The sequence below is a fragment of the Pseudorca crassidens genome, chromosome 8, assembly GCF_039906515.1.
Source record: "Pseudorca crassidens isolate mPseCra1 chromosome 8, mPseCra1.hap1, whole genome shotgun sequence".
NCBI classification, from domain to species: Eukaryota; Metazoa; Chordata; class Mammalia; order Artiodactyla; family Delphinidae; genus Pseudorca; species Pseudorca crassidens.
Window position 1 is genome coordinate 96,417,818 of NC_090303.1, and position 19,754 is coordinate 96,437,571.

Below are 19,754 nucleotides of genomic sequence, written 5' to 3' on the forward strand. Positions count from 1 at the left end.
TTTACAGCACCCTTTTTTCCTCATGTAAAAAGAAGCAGGAAGAGAGATGCCTGTGTAAATATGTCTCTTGGATTACCTTTTGGACATAACGAAGTGAGTTTGTAAGTTCTTTGCCTTTTCTACAACAGATAACTAGTGAAAAACACTGAAAAATATTTATAAATAGAGTGCCACAAAAGTGCCAGCTTGTTGGCACTAGTGAACCAAGGTGGTGCAGGAAACGATGCTTTTGGAACGACGCCTTTCTCCCCAATGTCTCACAGAAGCAAAGGTATGTAAAACCAGCACGAGGGGACTTCCGACTTCCTAATTCAGGAATAAAACGATGCAAGGTCTCTGACAAACAGCTGAGTAAGTGAAAGTTAAATATAATCTAGTATATAAAGTTGCCATTCGAAGAGTTTTCAAGGAGAGAAAGCAAATTAACCAAATTAACTAACGGAGCAAATTAACCAAAGTGGAACAAATTGCACGTGCGAGTGCGCGCGCGCGCACACACACACACACACACACACACAGAGGCAAAAATTCACATCTGGCAAATCCTTGCCTATAGCTTTGGGACCACAGGATCTTCGGCAAGAGAAGACTCACTGCTCCTTGAGTACAGGGGAACTGACCACTGCGTTTCAGTTGCTAAGACAATACCAGCACATACCAAGCAGTCTACGGAAGTTTGATGGATAGATAAATGATGGATGGATTAAAACCATTTTTCTCCTCATGGGACTAACGCTACGTTTCTCTGAAATATTAATGTGGATAAATCAGACTATGAGTCTAACTCAGAAAAGCAACAATGGCATTATTTTTTCAGGCACTATGCTACCTGCTGCCATTAGGAAACTGTGTAACACTTATTTTAAAGTATGATTAATACAGATTATTAAAATGGTGACAAATATTAGTGCTTCATATGCAACTATATAAACTAAAATTCAACAATACATTAATGTTAACAAAGTGAACATCCAATCAGGTAAAGTGAAATACAAATTTCACATTGAGGATTAACAAATATAGCAGTATAAAGTACTACATAAATAATTCACAGTATTTTTTTAATGAGTCATTATTTCTCAATAGAAAGAAAAATGACAAGGAAACAAACTGATATCAGGAACTTAGTAGAATTTAGCAATAAACAGTTTTCAGAACATGTCCTGGAATGGTAATAGTTCAAATTAATTTCCAATAGTACCGGCATCTATAGCTATAACAAACACAAAAATATATTCTCATAATATATGATCCTAATCTCAGTAAAATCACAAGTCATCTAAAGAGCAAAGGTTTATGTTCAGTGTGGTACATTCTAAAAAGAAAAAAGGTTCAAGTAAGGGTTATGGTAAATACTCAGATTAACCAAATAATTTTATTATTAGCTTAGTTAACCAAATAATTTTATTATTAGTTAAATTATTAATAGTCTACCTTACAAAATAATAATAAATAATAAAATAATAAAATAATATAAAATAAAATAATAATATAAAATAAAAAAATAAAAATAATATAATAAAAATAATTAATATAAAATAAAATAATAATAAAATAATAAAAATAATACAATATTTTATTAATGACCAAATAATTGTATTATTACATCTACCTTATGACTCTTAAAATATTAATCAAAATATTAGGTTTAAGCTGTAAGCTCCATGAAGGTACCCACTATGTCCCTTTGCTCATTATTGCATCTGCATACAAGAACCCAACACAGGACACAGCAAGTAGTAAGCATTCAATAATGAATAAAGTCATTTATAAAAGCCTGAGATAAATTACCACTCTAGACCAGGCATCAGCAAAGTTTTTCTGTAAAGGGCCAGATAGTAATTCTTTTAGGCTTTGCAGGCCAAAGGGCCTCTGTCCCAACTACTCAGCTCTCCCTTTGTATCATGGAAACATCTACAGACAGAAAAAAATGAGTAGGAATGGCTGTGTTCCAAAAAAACTGAAATGTGAATTTCACGTAATTTTCACGTTATGAAATATTATTATTATTTTGATTTTTTTTCCAACCATTTAATACGATAAAAACCATTCTTAGGTTGCCAGCTATACAAAAGCAGACAGCGGACGAGATTTGGCCTGTGGGCTGTAGTTTATCAACCAATCCCCACTCCAAGCCCACAAATAGTTTTTGTGATTTTAACCACCAAACTCTGTACATGTTTGAGGAATTTAATATGAGGGAAAAGTTTCAGGCCTTTAAAAAAATCTCTGCGAACTCCCTTTTCCTTATCTGTAACGGACCTAGCAGGCAAACTAACAGTGCCGTTGAGATGCCCTGTATAATGCCCAGAATGCACCGGGCACAGAGACAAACACAAAGCAAATTCTCACCTCGGCACTTCCGAACAATCTCTAGAAACGTCGATGCTACAGTCACACCACCTCGCATCAAAGGTCACTAGAGTAAGTGAAATATTGCTAATACTCCCCATAGAACCTTGTGTGGAGGCTTATAAAACTATTTTTGAATTCACTGACAACTTGTAAGAAATTATTACAAGACAATGAGTGTCATTAATCAACCTAATTTCAAAAGATCAATGCAAAAGCCGTTAGACTGTCATTCTCAATTAATTTTACTGTTTGCCAATAATTCAACTAAAATAGGTTAATGAGTTTTTATATTTAACACACGTAAAACCTATCAGGTTATATTATGCTGACTCCTTTAAAACTCCTTAATTAGAAAGGAAACAAATCCTTTGGAAAAAAAATTATAACAACATATCAATTGTTATTTCATGCACTCTATCCAGAGAAGACTTGGCCTCCTTAAAACAAGAGGCAAGTCCAGTGAAAGCATTCCCAAACTTGCTATTAGCTTATTCATTTTAGGATACGTCATTTAGTGCCATTTTAGGATAAGTCATTTAGTGAAAGGACTTGTGAAAATTATCCTGCAAAATTCTGTGGGGCTCTGAGACTTCTACTGTAAATTTATGGGCTGTGTTTATAAGGTTAAAAGTTTAGAAGTGTTATTTCCTTGTGGGTGCCATGCACACCAATCCTGAACATTTATTTGGAGTGACTTGCACAGCTTCTCACCTAACAGAATTAAATATGTCTGTAGCCACAAAATCTACAATGCTTTTCAACAAGCAGATTATTTCCCTAACAACATATAACTTAATTCTCTGAAAAATCAGACAACCTCAAAAGTATCTGAAAACTAGAATCTTAAAATTGTGATCTGTTGATAATTAACTATCTTCCTCACTAAATCAATAACGATAATAAAAAGTAACAATTGAGTACACATCTTGTTATATGAGATATGGGTCACTTTATATGAATTATGTTCTTGAATCTCTAAGACAACCTTATAAGGTTAATGTAATTATCACATTTTAAGATGTGTAAACTGAAGTTTAGAGAGATTAAATAACCTGCCCAAAGTCACACAGCTGATTTAGGACATAGTATGTCATCTGAAGCCCAGACCCGTAACCTACCAATGCTTTGTACTCAACCCTGCTTAATTAAACTTTGGGTATTTTGGAAGGTTTAAGCAGAAAAACACCTTTATAATTTATACTGAACCTTTATTTAGTTGCTTTTCTCCCGTTTTAAATACCTGAAAATCCTTTAGCTTTTAGACAGACATGACCCCTGCCTGATTCCATGCTGATTGCGTTGTAGCCCAAGGCTTGGGACCCTCAGAGCACCCACAGACATCTGAAGTGGGCAGTGAGTGCTTAGCTATCCTTCTCATCCCTTTTCTCTGCTTTCCCAACTCATTATACTGTCACTATATTTATCATTTATATTCATGACATAATTCACTTTTTTTGGCTATTAAACATATCATTCTGATCAATATCTCTGTATAGAAGTGTTTATTTCTGGTTATTTTCTTCGAATTGAATTCTTAAAATGAAATTACTGGGGAAATTATAAGAACATTTTTTTATAACCCCTGGTAGATGTTGCCAGAGTTTCCTGCCTTTCCAGGCAGGCTGTAAATATGAATATTCCTACTGGTGTATGAGGGTGAAAAAAAAATTTCTTCTTTTAAAATATAAGTAACAGTAGGAAAGTTAATTCATCATGAATTTTTTTTTTAAGCAAACAAATACAGTACTTTGTATATTTAAATTTTCCTTATATGCAGATCTGTCAAAATATCCTCACACCTTATTTATAAAACAAATTTTTTATAGCTTCCAATCTTGCAGAGATTTTTTTTTTTTTTAACATCTTTATTGGGGTATAATTGCTTTACAATGGTGTGTTAGTTTCTGCTTTATAACAAAGTGAATCAGCTATACATATACATATGTTCCCACATCTCTTCCCTCTTGCGTCTGCCTCCCTCCCACCCTCCCCATCATGAATTTCTTACTGTGAATTAATTTACTTGCCGTACTTCCTTCTTAATCACAAACAGATCAATTTCATTAAGGAAAAGATGACTTTCACTGGAGAGGAAGGGAAAAGAAAGTTAAGACAATTTTGGAGTGTGAAGCAGGGTTGAGACTGGAAGTGGTTCACCCAACTGAGGACTAAGGAGCTAAAGGACAGTATGAAAGAAAGGGACACTTCTGGGAGGGGAAACAGGTGTCAATCAAGGGTAAAGAAAAGGAGGCAAGAAGATGTCAAAGACCACCTTTCAAGTTGGCTCTGAAAAGATGAAGTACAATTTATTATCCCATTAGAATATTGGTACTTTTTTTAAATAAGCAATGATAATAAGAGCTTTATGGGGTCTTAAAATTCTAGCTCCCACACACTTTATTTTCCCCTATCCATTGCTGAAGTAGTCTTTCTTCCTGTATGTTAGCATACATTTAAAAATATTTAGGGAGATATACTCAAGAGTCTTAAAAAAATTGAATACATTACACCTTTAATAATGAGTTTCCATAATCTTTTATTAAACTGAATTGACCAGAACTCTGTAATAAGAAACTGCCTGCCAGATTAAGAGCACAGCAGGGATAAAGCAAAATGACTCATACTCTGAATAATCAAAGATAGAGATCTAAAATTAGCCCAAACTTGTTCTCACATTTGCTAAGAAGGGGAATAGTTGCATAAAGCCGATTGAAATCTAAATGATCTATGTTCCTTGACACAGGTATGAAAATTGTCTTTTTACTCTGTAGAGATGTTATCACAAAGTAACCATTTCCCACTTTCCTCTTTATTGTATAAAGCATACTATGGTAGATTACTACTATAGTTTTATTTACCAGACTTCTAAAAACATTTCTACTTTTCAAACTAAAAAGTTTTCTTTAAATTATCAAATGACAGCTGACGAGTAACAATTTCTTCAGCAAGAATGTCACATGATTAAACTCTTAAAAATTCTAAGTAACAAGTTGCCTAATATAATCCAGTGTTCTCTTTCTGTTTTTCTAGACAGTGTATAAAAGAAGAGAACAAAAGTAATTTACCTTGTAGCAATTCTCCATTCAATCCCAAACATAAAGAGACATTCTAATCTGCTATAATCTTCACTGCCCTGGGTGTTGTAAAATAACCTTTCCTTTCAACACAGCATTGAACGAAAACTTTAAGCATTTGAAACAAGAAAGCCACCACATCTATTAACAGAAGTCAAAAGTTATTTTAAAACAGCACAGGGTCTCAAAATGATGGCTTCCTTCCTAAAAGCAGAGCCAGAGTTCCCAGTGGAACAGGGTGTCCAAAAGACTTAACATAGCAGGCTCAAGAATGCCTTTATAAAGCCTGCTTGCATGGTTGGCCTTTGGACTAACGCCTGGAGGACCTGAACGGTAAACAGTTCCCTACATTGATAAACACTTTTCCCCAATGGTGGCTCACTGTGCCTAAATTATTTGTACAAACAATGTGCTTTATGCTAAGTACCTGCTTTCTTTTTGCCCCAGTAAAATTTTGGGCATTGGCTCTTGAATGAGCTTCCCTGGTGACAACACATCACACTTGTTACAATTTGATTAAGCACACACATCCTACCGACTCCACTGGGAAAGGACTCTTGCAACTGGTGACTCATTTCCTCCAGAATTTTCCCCCAAGTGCCTTTTCCCTTTGCTGATTCTGCTTCCTATACTCACAGCTGTGATTTATTACAGTGAGAGGCTGACTATATGACCAGTGCCGTGAGTCCTCTAGTGAATTACAGAACACGGAGGTGGTCTTGGGAACCCTCAAAACAAAGAGCCACAGAGATTCTTCCTCTACTAGGATGCTTGTATAAGCTTCTATTTTATAATATTCCTATAAGTATCTAGACGCAGAGATCTGGTCTTGTCCAGGTGCCATTCCTTCACACCCACTGCAAGTATGCCAAGGATGGACTCGGCCTCCATCAGCCAACTCTCCCCAGAAAAGCAAGGGTGTGGTGGGGCAGGAGTGGGAGTGCTGAAGGTAACCGTGGTGGAGGTTATTGTTCAGTTACCCAGAACTAAGCAGAACCTGAAAAGGAAAACTGAATGCTCACAAAGAAAAGGAGGCCACAGGATTTCCTCGGCATTGAAACTGAGCCTCACTTTACTTTGAGAAAACTCCCTCCTCTCAACTAGGGGATTATGGCATGACGGCTAGAAAAGAGCACGGATTCTGGGGCCAGAATGCCTGTCTGGAGCCTACTTAAACCATTTCCTAGCTGTGTAAGCTTGGGCAAGTTACTCAACCGCTTTGTGCTTCCATACTCATCTGTAAAATGTAGGTGACAGTTCCAACCTAATAAAATTTGATGCAAGGATGAAATGAATTTATAAATGAAAGTACGTATAAAAGTGTCTGTCATATTGTGAGCATGTTAAAGTCATTGTCAGCCATTACTCTTTTCAAGGTTATATTGATTATTTCTCTCATCAACTTTTAAAAGTAGAGAAAACCTGAAATAGTACAAATAAATTTTAGCCTGTTGGAAACCAATATACTACTTTAACTGTTAGTGGGTAAAGGGTAGTCTTTCAATGGTGAAACTCACTTGAGAAGTGTAACACTAAGGTAAACAAAATTAAAATTTTGGCAGACTTACTTAGAATGATACTGTGCATGGTGAATTTCCAAGAGGGACATAGAGAATGTCAAATTTCACAAACTCATTTGATCACAGAAATCTTTTTTATACCAAGTTAACATGTGGCACTTGGTATAAATCTTTTTTATACCAAGTATCTAAAAGAAGGATTAGACACCTGAGTCATATAAACTTTCGTGAGAACCTACTAATTCCTAGGGATCCCAGAAGGAATGACCAAGACTTCAGGTTGCAGGAGATCACATATTACACATTAATAGGGATAAGGAGGAAAATTATGATGAAATTGTTTCGATCAAGCTCCGCAAGGAAAGAACAAAGGAAGGAATACCCAACAGCTACAGGTGGGGAACTGTGGGGGAAGACTGATGAGTAGGGGGTTCCATGATCCAGAGGAATGAGGGAAGAGAAACAGTCACAGAGGCCCCAGAGATCACAGAGTTAGAGAAGAGACAAGCTGGGCTGGCCCAGGAGTCACATGTGAGGCACTTGGGAGGGCTTAACAATTTAAAGGGCATAGGCTCCCCCTTTTTAAATGCCTTAAGTATGTTACACAAATTCAAACAAGACAGGCTTTGCAAAATATAGACAATTTGAAAGGACTATGATTGAGGCAAGCCTAAGAATGAAGGTGTATTCAAGAGACAGTTTCACATAATGTCCCCTGCCTGTCTCATCATTGCCTTGCTGAGATGCTAGAAGGGTAAGCCTACCAAAGTGAAGAACCTGTCACTCAGCTGTCAGTGGAAACTGCCTGTCTATAATTCCCTTCACAAAGCCTTTAGAGCTCAGCAGATGTTAATTAGTCTTGATGGTTAAGCCTACGAATTTATGGCGGCGGCGGCGGCGGCGGCGGCGGCGGCGGTGTGTGTGTGTGTGTGTGTGTGTGTGTGTGTGTGTGTGTGTGTGTGTGTGTGTGTGTGTGTGTGTGTGTGTGTGTGTGTGTGTGTGTGTGTGTGTGTGTGTGTGTGTGTGTGTGTGTGTGTGTGTGTGTGTGTGTGTGTGTGTGTGTGTGTGTGTGTGTTTCGCTTAAAAAAGTATACCAATAAATGGAGCTGAGCTTTATATATTCATACAATTTCCTCTGTTTGGCATAAGAGTCACACTTGCTAATGTTCTACAATTTCTCACAGTCCTGTTTGCCATTTTCTCTAAATTAATTAATTTTACCATGTCTAAAAGTTGTTGGCATGTGGCTGGGTGGAACTGGGAAAGAGACACAGCTAAAAGGAGAAAATAACAAGATACATGAGATTAGGCAGAGCCACGCAGATGTTTTTAACTGAAGATTAAAAACATCTGTGGAGACTGTTAAATGTAAATAGAATTGAACCCAAGGCGCTGTCAAACTCACAAGGATACTATAATTAATTCTGATTATGAATCAAATCTAGGTTCATAAATTGTACACTTATGGAAATAAAATGATTAGAAATCATTTTAAAAGCAATGTTACTGAGGATAGTTATTAAAAAGCTTTTCAGTTAACAACTTTACAGAGTAAAACAAAATACTAACACTTTACATTAAAATAGTTCTTTTAGCACTTCGAGAGGTCTCTCACATGTACAACATTATGTGACCATTATTACAAATATATGAAAAAGCCAGGGCTATATAACATAATTTAATTTGTATGCCTTGGTAAGACATCCATATATGCAAACTAACAACTCAAAAAATAATCTGCATAGTTAGTTCATGAAAACATTATCGCTTCATTTATAAAAACTTAAAAACTAAAAGGCACACTACTGATAGCCAAGACTATTAAGTTATTTGACATCTCTGCCTAAGTAATATAACTACCTATACCTCCCACACACACTATTTGAGAATCGGTGTCTTTGTCTTTAAATTGGAATGAAAACACAAGCACTTCCTGCTTAACATCAGTAGTCCATTTAAGAAAAATCAGACATCCTATTCAAATGTCCACCAAAAGCCCGTTTCCCATTATTCTGACTGGGAAAAAATATATTCAAACCCAAATACTCAGTCTCCTAAAATGCAACTGAAACACATTTATAGAAGCAACAGACATTATGATGAGATGTAAAATGATGAGAAATTTTCTGCTATTAGATATAACATTTATGGCATCTTATATTTAACAAAAGGAGCACAGGTTAAAAAAGTTTAGACAGGGCTTCCCCGGTGGTGCAGTGGTTAAGAATCTGCCTGCCAATTCAGGAGACAAGTTCGAGCCCTGGTCCGGGAAGATCCCACATGCCATGGAGCAACAAAGCCCGCGTGCCACAGCTACTGAAGCCCACAAATCTAGAGCCCGTGCTCCACACCAAGAGAAGCTACCACAATGAGAAGCCCGTGCACCGCAATGAAGAGTAGCCCCTGCTCTCTGCAACTAGAGAAAACCCATGTGCAACAACAAAGACCCAACACAGCCAAAAATAAATAAAATAAATTTAAAAAAAAGTTTAGACAGACTACCCTTGCCCAGTGACTGAGTCTGCAGAAATGTGGATATGGTCATGCCACTGTTAGATGACAATAGGAAAATATCATCAAGAAACAATGATTTAATAAAAGATATTCTTTAATAATTCATGTTATTTCCGAAAAATAAAAAAAATCTTATCTTTCCCAATTCTGAAAAAGATACAATGAAAGAACAAGGAGACAACAGTGTGCCTGGATCTCTGTCTCCACTCCTGCAGTTTACAGTGCTGTAGAATTACCAGCTGGCCTAGAATAATCTTGTTATGTCTCTAATAGAAAATTAGTGGCCTAGCATCAACTCAACATTACTGCAAGTCTCACTCATCATTTACACTGGGGTTCACTGTATCTCTTCAACCAAGTCTTATCTTTGTAACTGCAGGGCTAACAGGGTCTTGGGCCCACACCATGTTCCAATACTCTTGACCACGGTATGGTTAGGATACCATACAGTGTTCTTCCAGGATCTGGAAGAATTAACTGAGAAGATAATATCAGAACTAAGATCTAGGGGCCTATTCCTGACTTATGACGAGGGTAGTTTTCACCAGCCTGTCGAGAACATGGCCTTGTGTTCATGGTAACAGTTTTCAGAATGCCAAAAGACTCACTTTTGTCATAGAACAAAGATGACGTTCTTATACTTACAGCCTACCCCTGCCCTTGCTATCTTTCTGCTACCAAATCACCTTGGTTCTTCAATGTCCTATCTTGGCTCAATTCCATGTCCTATAAATAGACTTTATATAATGTAATAATTTACCAGTTTGTTTGGTCATTCTTGGTCTGGCCCAACTATTGCAGTTCTACTCTTGCTACCCCAGAAATGCGGGTGAAAGGGAGTGACATGATGGAAATGTGAAGGGAGAGTGTTTGGTTCTCACACTGACCATTATCACATTGCCGGTGATACTGGCATTCATTCCCAGGGATGCTAAATACCTTGTGCAAAAAACAACTGTCCTGTCCAACAGACCAAAGATGTAATCTGTTTAAGAGCAGTAGTAGTAACTGAGTCCCAGTTTTAATAAAAAATTTTTATGGAAAACATGAACATTGATATGAGAGCTGTCTCTAGCTAGTTCTACCATTTTCCTTAAGTCATTTAAGCTTTATGAGCTTCAGTTTCCACATCATAAAACTGGGCTTAATAACACTGTTTAATTTTTATAATATTTTAAATTATTTTACATTTTTATCAGTATATTTACAACGTATTGCTATCTTATATCCTACACAATTACAATTATGGAAAAACCTGTTTTTCGGTGACTTTCTAAGGCATTAATTAAATACTGCAACTAATTCCTTAACCTCCTAAACATAAGGAAGCATGCTTTAAAACCCGCTTCCTATGTCCAGTAGAACCCCAAAGACTATATGCAACAGTAACAGAATATCAGAAGTTACATGAGATATTACAGTTTCTTCAAAGGTCTCAGGAAACTGAAACACATGTGGGCATGACTGACAGAATAACTAAAAAGACTGAAATAGGTGATTTTAACCTTGAATCAAAGAAGCACTGACTGACTCAGAAAGTGAAAAATATAAAGGAAAATAAAATATCAAGGAGAAAATCTGTAAAGACATGCCTCATTATGAGTTAATATTAGTGAACCAGGCAGAGACGAACTAAGACAAATGGGCAAAAGGGGAAACACAAAGATGTCACAGCTATCTGAAAAGGAGGCTTTACGGAATAAATTAGGAATGGCATACCACCAATAAAATGGACAACCTGGAAGAAATGGACAAATTCTTAGAAAAGCACAACCTTCCGAGACTGAACCAAGAAGAAACAGAAAATATAAACAGACCAATCACAAGCACTGAAACTGAGACTGGGATTAAAAATCTTCCAACAAACAAAAGCCCAGGATCAGATGGCTTCACAGGCGAATTCTATCAAACATTTAGAGAAGAGCTAACACCTATCCTTCTCAAAATCTTCCAAAATACAGCAGAGGGAGGAACACTCCCAAACTCATTCTACAAGGCCACCATCACCCTGATACCAAAACCAGACAAAGATGTCACAAAGAAAGAAAACTACAGGCCAATATCACTGGTGAACATAGATGCAAAAATCCTCAACAAAATACTAGCAAACAGAATCCAACAGCACATTAAAAGGATCATACACCATGATCAAGTGGGGTTTATCCCAGGAATGCAAGGATTCTTCAATATATGCAAATCAATCAATGTGATACACCACAGTAAAAAATTGAAGGAAAAAAACATATGATCATCTCAATAGATGCAGAAAAAGCTTTCAACAAAATTCAACACCCATTTATGATAAAAACCCTCCAGAAAGTAGGCATAGAGGGAACTTACCTCAATAAAATAAAGGCCATATATGACAAACCCACAGCCAACATCATTCTCAATGGTGAAAAAATGAAACCATTTCCACTAAGATCAGGGACAAGACAAGGTTGCCCACTCTCACCACTATTATTCAACATAGTTTTGGAAGTTTTAGCCACAGCAGTGAGAGAAGAAAAAGACATAAAAGGAATCCAAACTGGAAAAGAAGAAGTAAAGCTGTCATTGTTTGCAGATGACATGATACTATACATATAGAATCCTAAAGATGCTACCAGAAATCTGCTAGAGCTAATCAATGAATTTGCTAAAGTTGCAGGATACAAAATTAATGCACAAAAATCTCTTGCATTCCTATACACTAATAATGAAAAATATGAAAGAGAAATTAAGGAAACACTCCCATTTACCAATGCAACAAAAAGAATGAAATACCTAGGAATAAACCTACCTAAGGAGACAAAAGACCTGTATGCAGAAAACTATAAGACACTGATGAAAGAAATTAAAGATGATACAAGCAGATGGAGAGATATACCACGTTCTTGGATTGGAAGAATCAACATTGTGAAAATGACTATACTACCCAAAGCAATCTACAGATTCAATGCAATCCTTATCAAACTACCAGTGGCATTTTCCACACAACTAGAACAAAAAATTTCACTATCTGTATGGAAACACAAAAGACCCCGAATAGTCAAAGGAATCTTAAGAAAAACAGAGCTGGAGGAATCAGGCTCCCAGACTTCAGATTGTACTACAAAGCTACAGTAATCAAGACAGTATGGTACTGGCACAAAAACAGAAAGATAGATCAATGGAACAGGATAGAAATCCCAGAGATAAACCCACGCACCTATGGTCATCTTATTTTTGATAAAAGAGGCAGAATATACAATGAAGAAAAGACAGCCTCTTCAATAAGTGACGCTGGGAAAACTGGACAGCTACATGTAAAAGAATGAAATGAGAACACTCCCTAACACCATACACAAAAATAAACTCAACATGGATTAAAGACCTTAATGTAAGGCCAGACACTATACAACTCTTAGAGGAAAACACAGGCAGAGCACTCTATGACATAAATCACAGCAAGATCCTTTTTGACCCACCTCCTAGAGAAATGGAAATAAAAACAAAAATAAACAAATGGGACCTATGAAACTTAAAAGCTTTTGCACAGCAAAGGAAACCATAAACAAGACGAAAACACAACCCTCAGGATGGGAGAAAATATTTGCAAACGATTAATCTCCAAAAGGTTAAAAGGAGATTAATGCCCAAAAGGACAAAGGATTCATCTCCAAAGTTTACAAGCAGCTCAGGCAGCTCAATATCAAAAAAACAAATACTCCAATCCAAAAGTGGGCCAAAGACCTAAATAGACATTTCTCCAAAGAAGATACACAGATTGCCAACAAACATGTGAAAGGATGCTCAACATCACTAATCATTAGAGAAATGCAAATCAAAACTACAACGAGGTATCACCTCACACTGGTCAGAATGGCCATCATCAAAAAATCTACAAACAGTAAATGCTGGAGAGGGGGTGGAGAAAAGGGAACCCTCTTGCACTGTTGGTGGGAATGTAAAGTGATACAGCCACTATGGAGAACAGTATGGAGGTTCCTTAAAAAACTAAAAATAGAACTACCATACGACCCAGCATATACTGGGCATATACCCTGAGAAAACCATAATTCAAAAAGAGTCATCTACCACAATGTTCATTGCAGCTCTATTTACAATAGCCAGGACATGGAAACAACCTAAGTGTCCATCGACAGATGAATGGATAAAGAAGATGTGGCACATATATACAATGGAATATTACTCATCCATAAAAAGAAACGAAATTGAGTTATTTGTAGTGAGGTGGATGGACCTAGAGTCTGTCATACAGAGTGAAGTCAGAAAGAGAAATACAAATATCGTATGCTAACACATATATATGGAATCTAAAAAAAAAAAAAGGTTCTGAAGGACCTAGGGGCAGGACAGGAATAAAGACGCAGACATAGCAAATGGACTTGAGGACACGGGGAGGGGGAAGGGTAAGCTGGGATGAAGTGAGAGAGTGGCATGGACATATATACACTACCAAGTGTAAAACAGCTAGTGGGAAGCAGCCACATAGCACAGGGAGATCAGCTCAGCACTTTGTGACCACCTAGAGGGTTGGGATAGGGAGGGTGGGAGCAAGATGCAAGAGGGAGGAGATATGGGGATATATGTATAACTGATTCACTTTGTTATAAAGCAGAAATTAATATTCCATTGTAAAGCAATTATACTCCAATAAAGATGTTAAAAAATTAAAAAATGTATACTTCTTATAAGTTAAGAAGAATAAATAACATTGAAAATATTAAATATTTTAAAAATTAAGTCAATGTATGAAAGTCATAAAATAAACTATTTCTTGTTAAAAAGAAAGAATGGCATATACCACATGCATCAAGGAAGTGGATCACAAGTAGTTGGACTATAACTACATATAATCAGTGTTTATTGTATCTATATGTTTAATATTGAAACAGGTTACATGGAGCTATCAGCATGGAAAAATACATTGATAGTTACAAGTCACACTGTCCTTCAACTGAAATTTCAAATTATGTCTTTGGCATGAATCCAACGGTACATCATTGCTCTCTAAAATATGCAGTTTTGGGGCTTCCCTGGTGGCGCAGTGGTTGAGAGTCCGCCTGCCAATGCAGGGGACACGGGTTCGTGCCCCGGTCCGGGAGGATCCCACATGCCACGGAGCGGCTGGGCCCATGAGCCATGGCCGCTGAGCCTGTGCGTCCGGAGCCTGTGCTCCGCAACGGGAGAGGCCATGACAGTGAGAGGCCCGTGTACCACAAAAAAAAAAAGGACCACTATTTCTGTCTTGGGCTGGCTCTCTCGCATACATGTTTTCTTTTCCCTCCCTCTTTTCCCGGAAAGCAGCCTGCCATGCTGTGAGCAGCCCAATGGCCAGGAACTGATGTCTCCAACCAAGAGCCAGTAAGAAGTAACAGCCAGTAAAACCAACCAAGAACCACAGGAATAATCTTGGAAGAAATTTCTGTAGCCCCAGGGGTGCCTTGAGATGACGGAAAAACCAGGCTACATTATAACCTCATGAGAAACCTTGAGCCACTAACGCCCTATTAAGTGACTCCCGTATTTCTTACCCGGAGTCCCTGTGCAAGAGAAGAACTGTTTGCTGTTTTAAGCTGCTAAATTTTAGGGCAATTTGTTACACAGTAATAACTAACAAATACAGATGGCAAGAACTAGGGTATATTCTGTTTAAAAGCTGACAAACTAACTACTTGATATTTCAGCATTTTCAGAAATTAAGCAGGCAAACCAAGTAAAAGTCGCGTATAGACCTGGATTTCTCCTATAATAAGAGTAAGAGGTACCTTGAGTAGTGTTGGAAGAAGCCAAATTCAAAAGGGTTAAACAGTGAGTGATGGTAAGAAAGTGAAATAAATTCAAATTTGTCCAGACCCCTCCCCATCTTGTCTCGTCCCAGAAACACGTAAGTCAATGATGTATCTATCGGGGGAAAAAAGTCGTATGAACTAATGTTGGCTACGAATCGACTTTAACAAAACTTTAGCATTTTAAATTTCTTCCTTATTTGACTTTCTTCAATAGAGCCTCAGTTTCAGCTTCATTGATGATCCAAACCAGGTCGGAAAAAAAGTGTATTTTCCATTTTCAGTGGAAATAACCTCCTTTCATTTGTAACAGAGCAGCTTAAAGATTGCTTAAGGTGGAGATAATGGCTTATATGAATTGTGTGTGATGCTGCATTAACTTGTTGTCATTACCATCGTTATTAAAACTGCAGCCAAACATTCGCCATGTGCTCTACAGGGCACATTAGCTTATACAAGACATCACTGACGCCCTCTAAGAACAGATCCAAAGAGCTCAAAAGCAGTGAGTTCTCATCGATACATGAAAAAAAAAAACAACCTAAATTGTACTACATCAGCTTAGAAGCACGCAATGTAGGAATTAGAAGATTCGGTTAATCTTATTTTTCAAACAAAACCTTAACAAATAGAAGTTAGCTTTGGAGGTTCAAATCAAGAGTGAAGCAGGAAATATAAGGGAAATTCATCTAAAGGTATTAACTCAAAATTTTCCTTCACCCCCGAGCCATTCAGAAACAAAAAAAGCGGGCTTCCCATTCTTTCCTGCTATTTCCTCATCCTGTCAGATTGACACTTGCAGTCTTGGCAAGCTGGCAGCATTCAAGAGAGGGAGAGAACAGTCACATCTGGCCAGATCTTCAACTGGTTTCTGGGTCTGCTTGTCCCTGCCTCTCCTGCTGTTTCTTCTGCTCCCGAAAATATGATTAATGTCTATGAATTTGCAAAACTCTGCATTGTAAGCAAGGCTGAGGGCTTTCCATCCCAAGGAGGTTGAGGTATGGAGTTAATGAGAAGTGAGACTGTGGGGAATGAATAGAAACATGCCATTGTTAAAGTAATTGAGCATGAATATCAAACACTGACTTGGGAGCAGTCTTCATTTGCTGATGGAAAGGCTGATCAGCTGGTGGGTAGATGGGGTGTGCACAGATCTGCATTCACCGCTGGTCCCAGAATTTCCATCACAACAGCCTACACTTTATAACCTTGGTACCTTGTTTCCTCACCTAGATTCATGTTTCCCTTTTTTCTCTTTCTTTTCTTTTTCCTTTTCCCTTCTTTCCTTCTATCCTCCCCTGCCTCCCCCTCCCTCCTTCCTTCCTACAAAAGTTTTCCTCTTTCTTCTTTATGAATTAATCTCATCCATCCCAGAGCCTTATACAGAATTTAAAGTTTCTTTCAATAACTGCTGTTTCTTTACAAAATGCACGATTTACTAATGCCAGTTCACAATAACACAGATGATGGTGCTGTGGCTAGAAGAACTGCTGAGGCTATAATTATCATTTTAAAAACCCTGCATCGTCCTCTAAAGCCAGTGAAAACTTGAGTGATTAATTAGTATAAGACACTCCTCTGTGTCTTTTATCATTCGCAATTAGATCATTTGTATGTTCTTAAGTGGCAAGGATCTTTGGAGGATGTGCACAATAGTGACAAAATGAACACCTTAATAAGCTGCACATTATTATTAATTTCAAGTTGTAATGAATAGTGTTATTCGGAACAGAGTAGTTCTGTTCCGAATAACACTATTATTTTAGTAATAGTTTCAAGAAAACTAATATTAAAAAAAATAACTGGTTCTAAAATTCTAGGTACTCACAATTAGGGATTTTTATAAAAATTCATTTACAAAGATGTTTTTCATTTACAATAAAATGGACAACATTTAAATGTACATCAATTGGGAACTGGTTAAGTAAAATACAATACATTCATTAAATGAAATTTAAAATGTGTGAAAAATACATAATTAATGAGGATGTAGACAATACAGTATATTTTTAATGAGGCATAAAAACTATAAACTCATTTAAAATATACATGCTTAAAAGACTAAGCATTAATGTTTAACTGGTGGTCATAGAAATTCTAAAATTGTGTTTCCACTTGTCATTTTCTAAATTTCCATTTGAATGTGTATGACAATTGCTAGAAAAAAACTTCTTAAGTAACAAAGTAACCAAACAATGAGTTTCTCAATCCCTACACATACACCAAGAAAACCAGGGAAAAAAACATAGGAAAAGCAATCACATGAGAAAGACCTTAAATATAGAAGTGTTAATGGTTTACCTTAATGGCGTAGTATTCTCTGACTTCAGGCCTAATAGAATCAAAGTCTCCACTGATGAATTCAGGCAGAAAGCTGAAAGAAAGAGTTCCAAGTAAGTCAACTATTTAAGGCTACTTAGTTGCTAACCTTTAAAACTATGATTATTAAGGACCAGAGAGAGAGAGCTAATGTACTCAAAAGGAAAAAGCAACAGAGCCTATTTTCGGAGTGAATGGGATGTTACATCTTATATGCTTAGTTTCCATACAGTATGATTGAGGGCAACTCCACATATCCAACTAATGTGTCAACTTAGTCTATCAGTCAATATTTATCTTGCTTAAAAAAACATATAAAGGGGCTTCCCTGGTGTCGCAGTGGTTAAGAATCCGCCTGCCAATGCAGGGGACGTGGGTTCGAGCCCTGGTCGGGGAAGATCCCACATGCCACGGGGCAACTAAGCCCATGCGCCACAACTACTGAGCCTGCGCTCTAGAGCCCGTGCTCCACAACAAGAGAAGCCACCAGAATGAGAAGTCCGCGCTCCGCAAAGAAGAGTGGCCCCGCTCGCCGCAGCTAGAGAGAGCCCGTGCTCAGCAACGAAGACCCAACGCAGCCAAAGATAAATAAATAAATAAATTTATTTAAAAAATATATATGTAAAGATTAAAGAAGATTATTGGTTTAAAAAAAGCTCTCAGTTCAAAACCCTAACACAAAGACTCATAGTCTCTGCATAGTCCCTTCTACAAATATATACGAACTTTGACAGTATTTTACCCTGATACCAGTTCAAAACTTCCAGCAGATTTGAACTGAACAAATGATGATGAGGATTAGGCATTCTTTGTAGAGCAGGAGTCAGTTCAAAACCATTTTCTAAATATCCTATTGACAGGGCTTCCCTGGTGGCGCAGTGGTTGAGAGTCAGCCTGCCGATGCAGGGGACACGGGTTCGTGCCGCGGTCTGAGAGGATCCAACATGCCGCAGAGCAGCTGGGTCCGTGAGCCATGGCCGCTGAGCCTGCGCGTCCGGAGCCTGTGCTCCGCAACGGGAGAGGCCACAACGGTGAGAGGCTCGCGTACCGCAAAAAAAAAAATCCTACTGACATATTTCTAGAAATAGGAATCTTCTAGATAGTTCTGCAATACCACAAAGGTCACGGTTACTAAAGAAAGAGAATTTCCCCAAATGGATGTTTCTAATTATATCACTGTTACCTTATTTCTCTTCCCTACCATTTATATTTTTTCAGAACTCATTTTGGAAAACCTACCTTACTGTATCTACATAAGCCATCCTTTACTATTTTTTACGTAAAACACTGACATGACCTGGTAGAATTTCTTCCCACTTAAAACACCTAACTGTGGAGAAATAACACTTCCCTGGACTTCCAGTACTCTGGCCAAACGCTCTTGCTTTCTGAGCTTCCTAAGTACCTATGATATAAAGAAGAGAATAGTTGCTTTCATGTCTTCCAGAAATATTCTGCTCTTCATATACCATAAAAATTAGATCTAGCTTTTTACCTAATTGTCCTGATTCAGAATCATAATATAACTTCTATATGTCTTCTCAAGATGGCCAAATTGTTACATAAGGAACCAGGTTCCTAGTTAAAGGGAGACTGAATATTACTGCTGGGCATTATATGTCAAAAGAGATAAAGCCCCAGAACCTAGAGACATCTCTAGGTCATAAAAGCTAAGACACACGGAGCTGTGTGGCTCCTGGAGAGATTTTACTGATATAAATTGTTAAATCGGTTGGGGTTAAGATTTAGGCCCATAAAATTTCCACCAGAGACTCTTTCAAGAGGGGAGAAGCACAGCTGCCACCTCCCACTTAATAAGTTAAGGGAAAATATCATATTTCCTTGTCTTTCACATATGGAGTATGCAGCTATTAGCACAGGACCATTGACCTATCATTGCAGGAGCCAAGGGATAAAAACTAGAGCACAGGAATTGATGCAATATCAAAATATAACTGGAAGCGGTGCAAAAGGCAAGGAAGGCCTTCATATCCAAGAGGAGGTTGATAGGATTCCATGGAAGTTAAATATTTAATACTTGTTTCATCTAACTTTTATTAGAGGTAATAAGAACTCTGACTCAGAGCTTCTTGTGTACACATTCAGGATAAAATTAATAAGGAAGAGTATTTAAAAACCCATTAGTAACCTTGTTCTTTTGTACAATGTTTTTAAGTTCTTAACCCAACTGGAAATAG

General features: G+C 37.4%; 1 protein-coding gene across 5 annotated transcripts in view; it reads right to left on the bottom strand.

Moving 5' to 3' along the window:
* Window positions 1-19,754, bottom strand: part of TPK1 (thiamin pyrophosphokinase 1) — a 336,815-nt gene that overhangs the window by 166,762 nt on the left and 150,299 nt on the right. For all 5 annotated transcript variants that reach the window (XM_067747283.1, XM_067747285.1, XM_067747284.1 and 2 more), the window contains one exon: window positions 17,539-17,611. In XM_067747283.1, coding sequence (XP_067603384.1) covers window positions 17,539-17,611 — 73 coding nt within the window. The remainder of the gene's footprint in view (window positions 1-17,538; window positions 17,612-19,754) is intronic.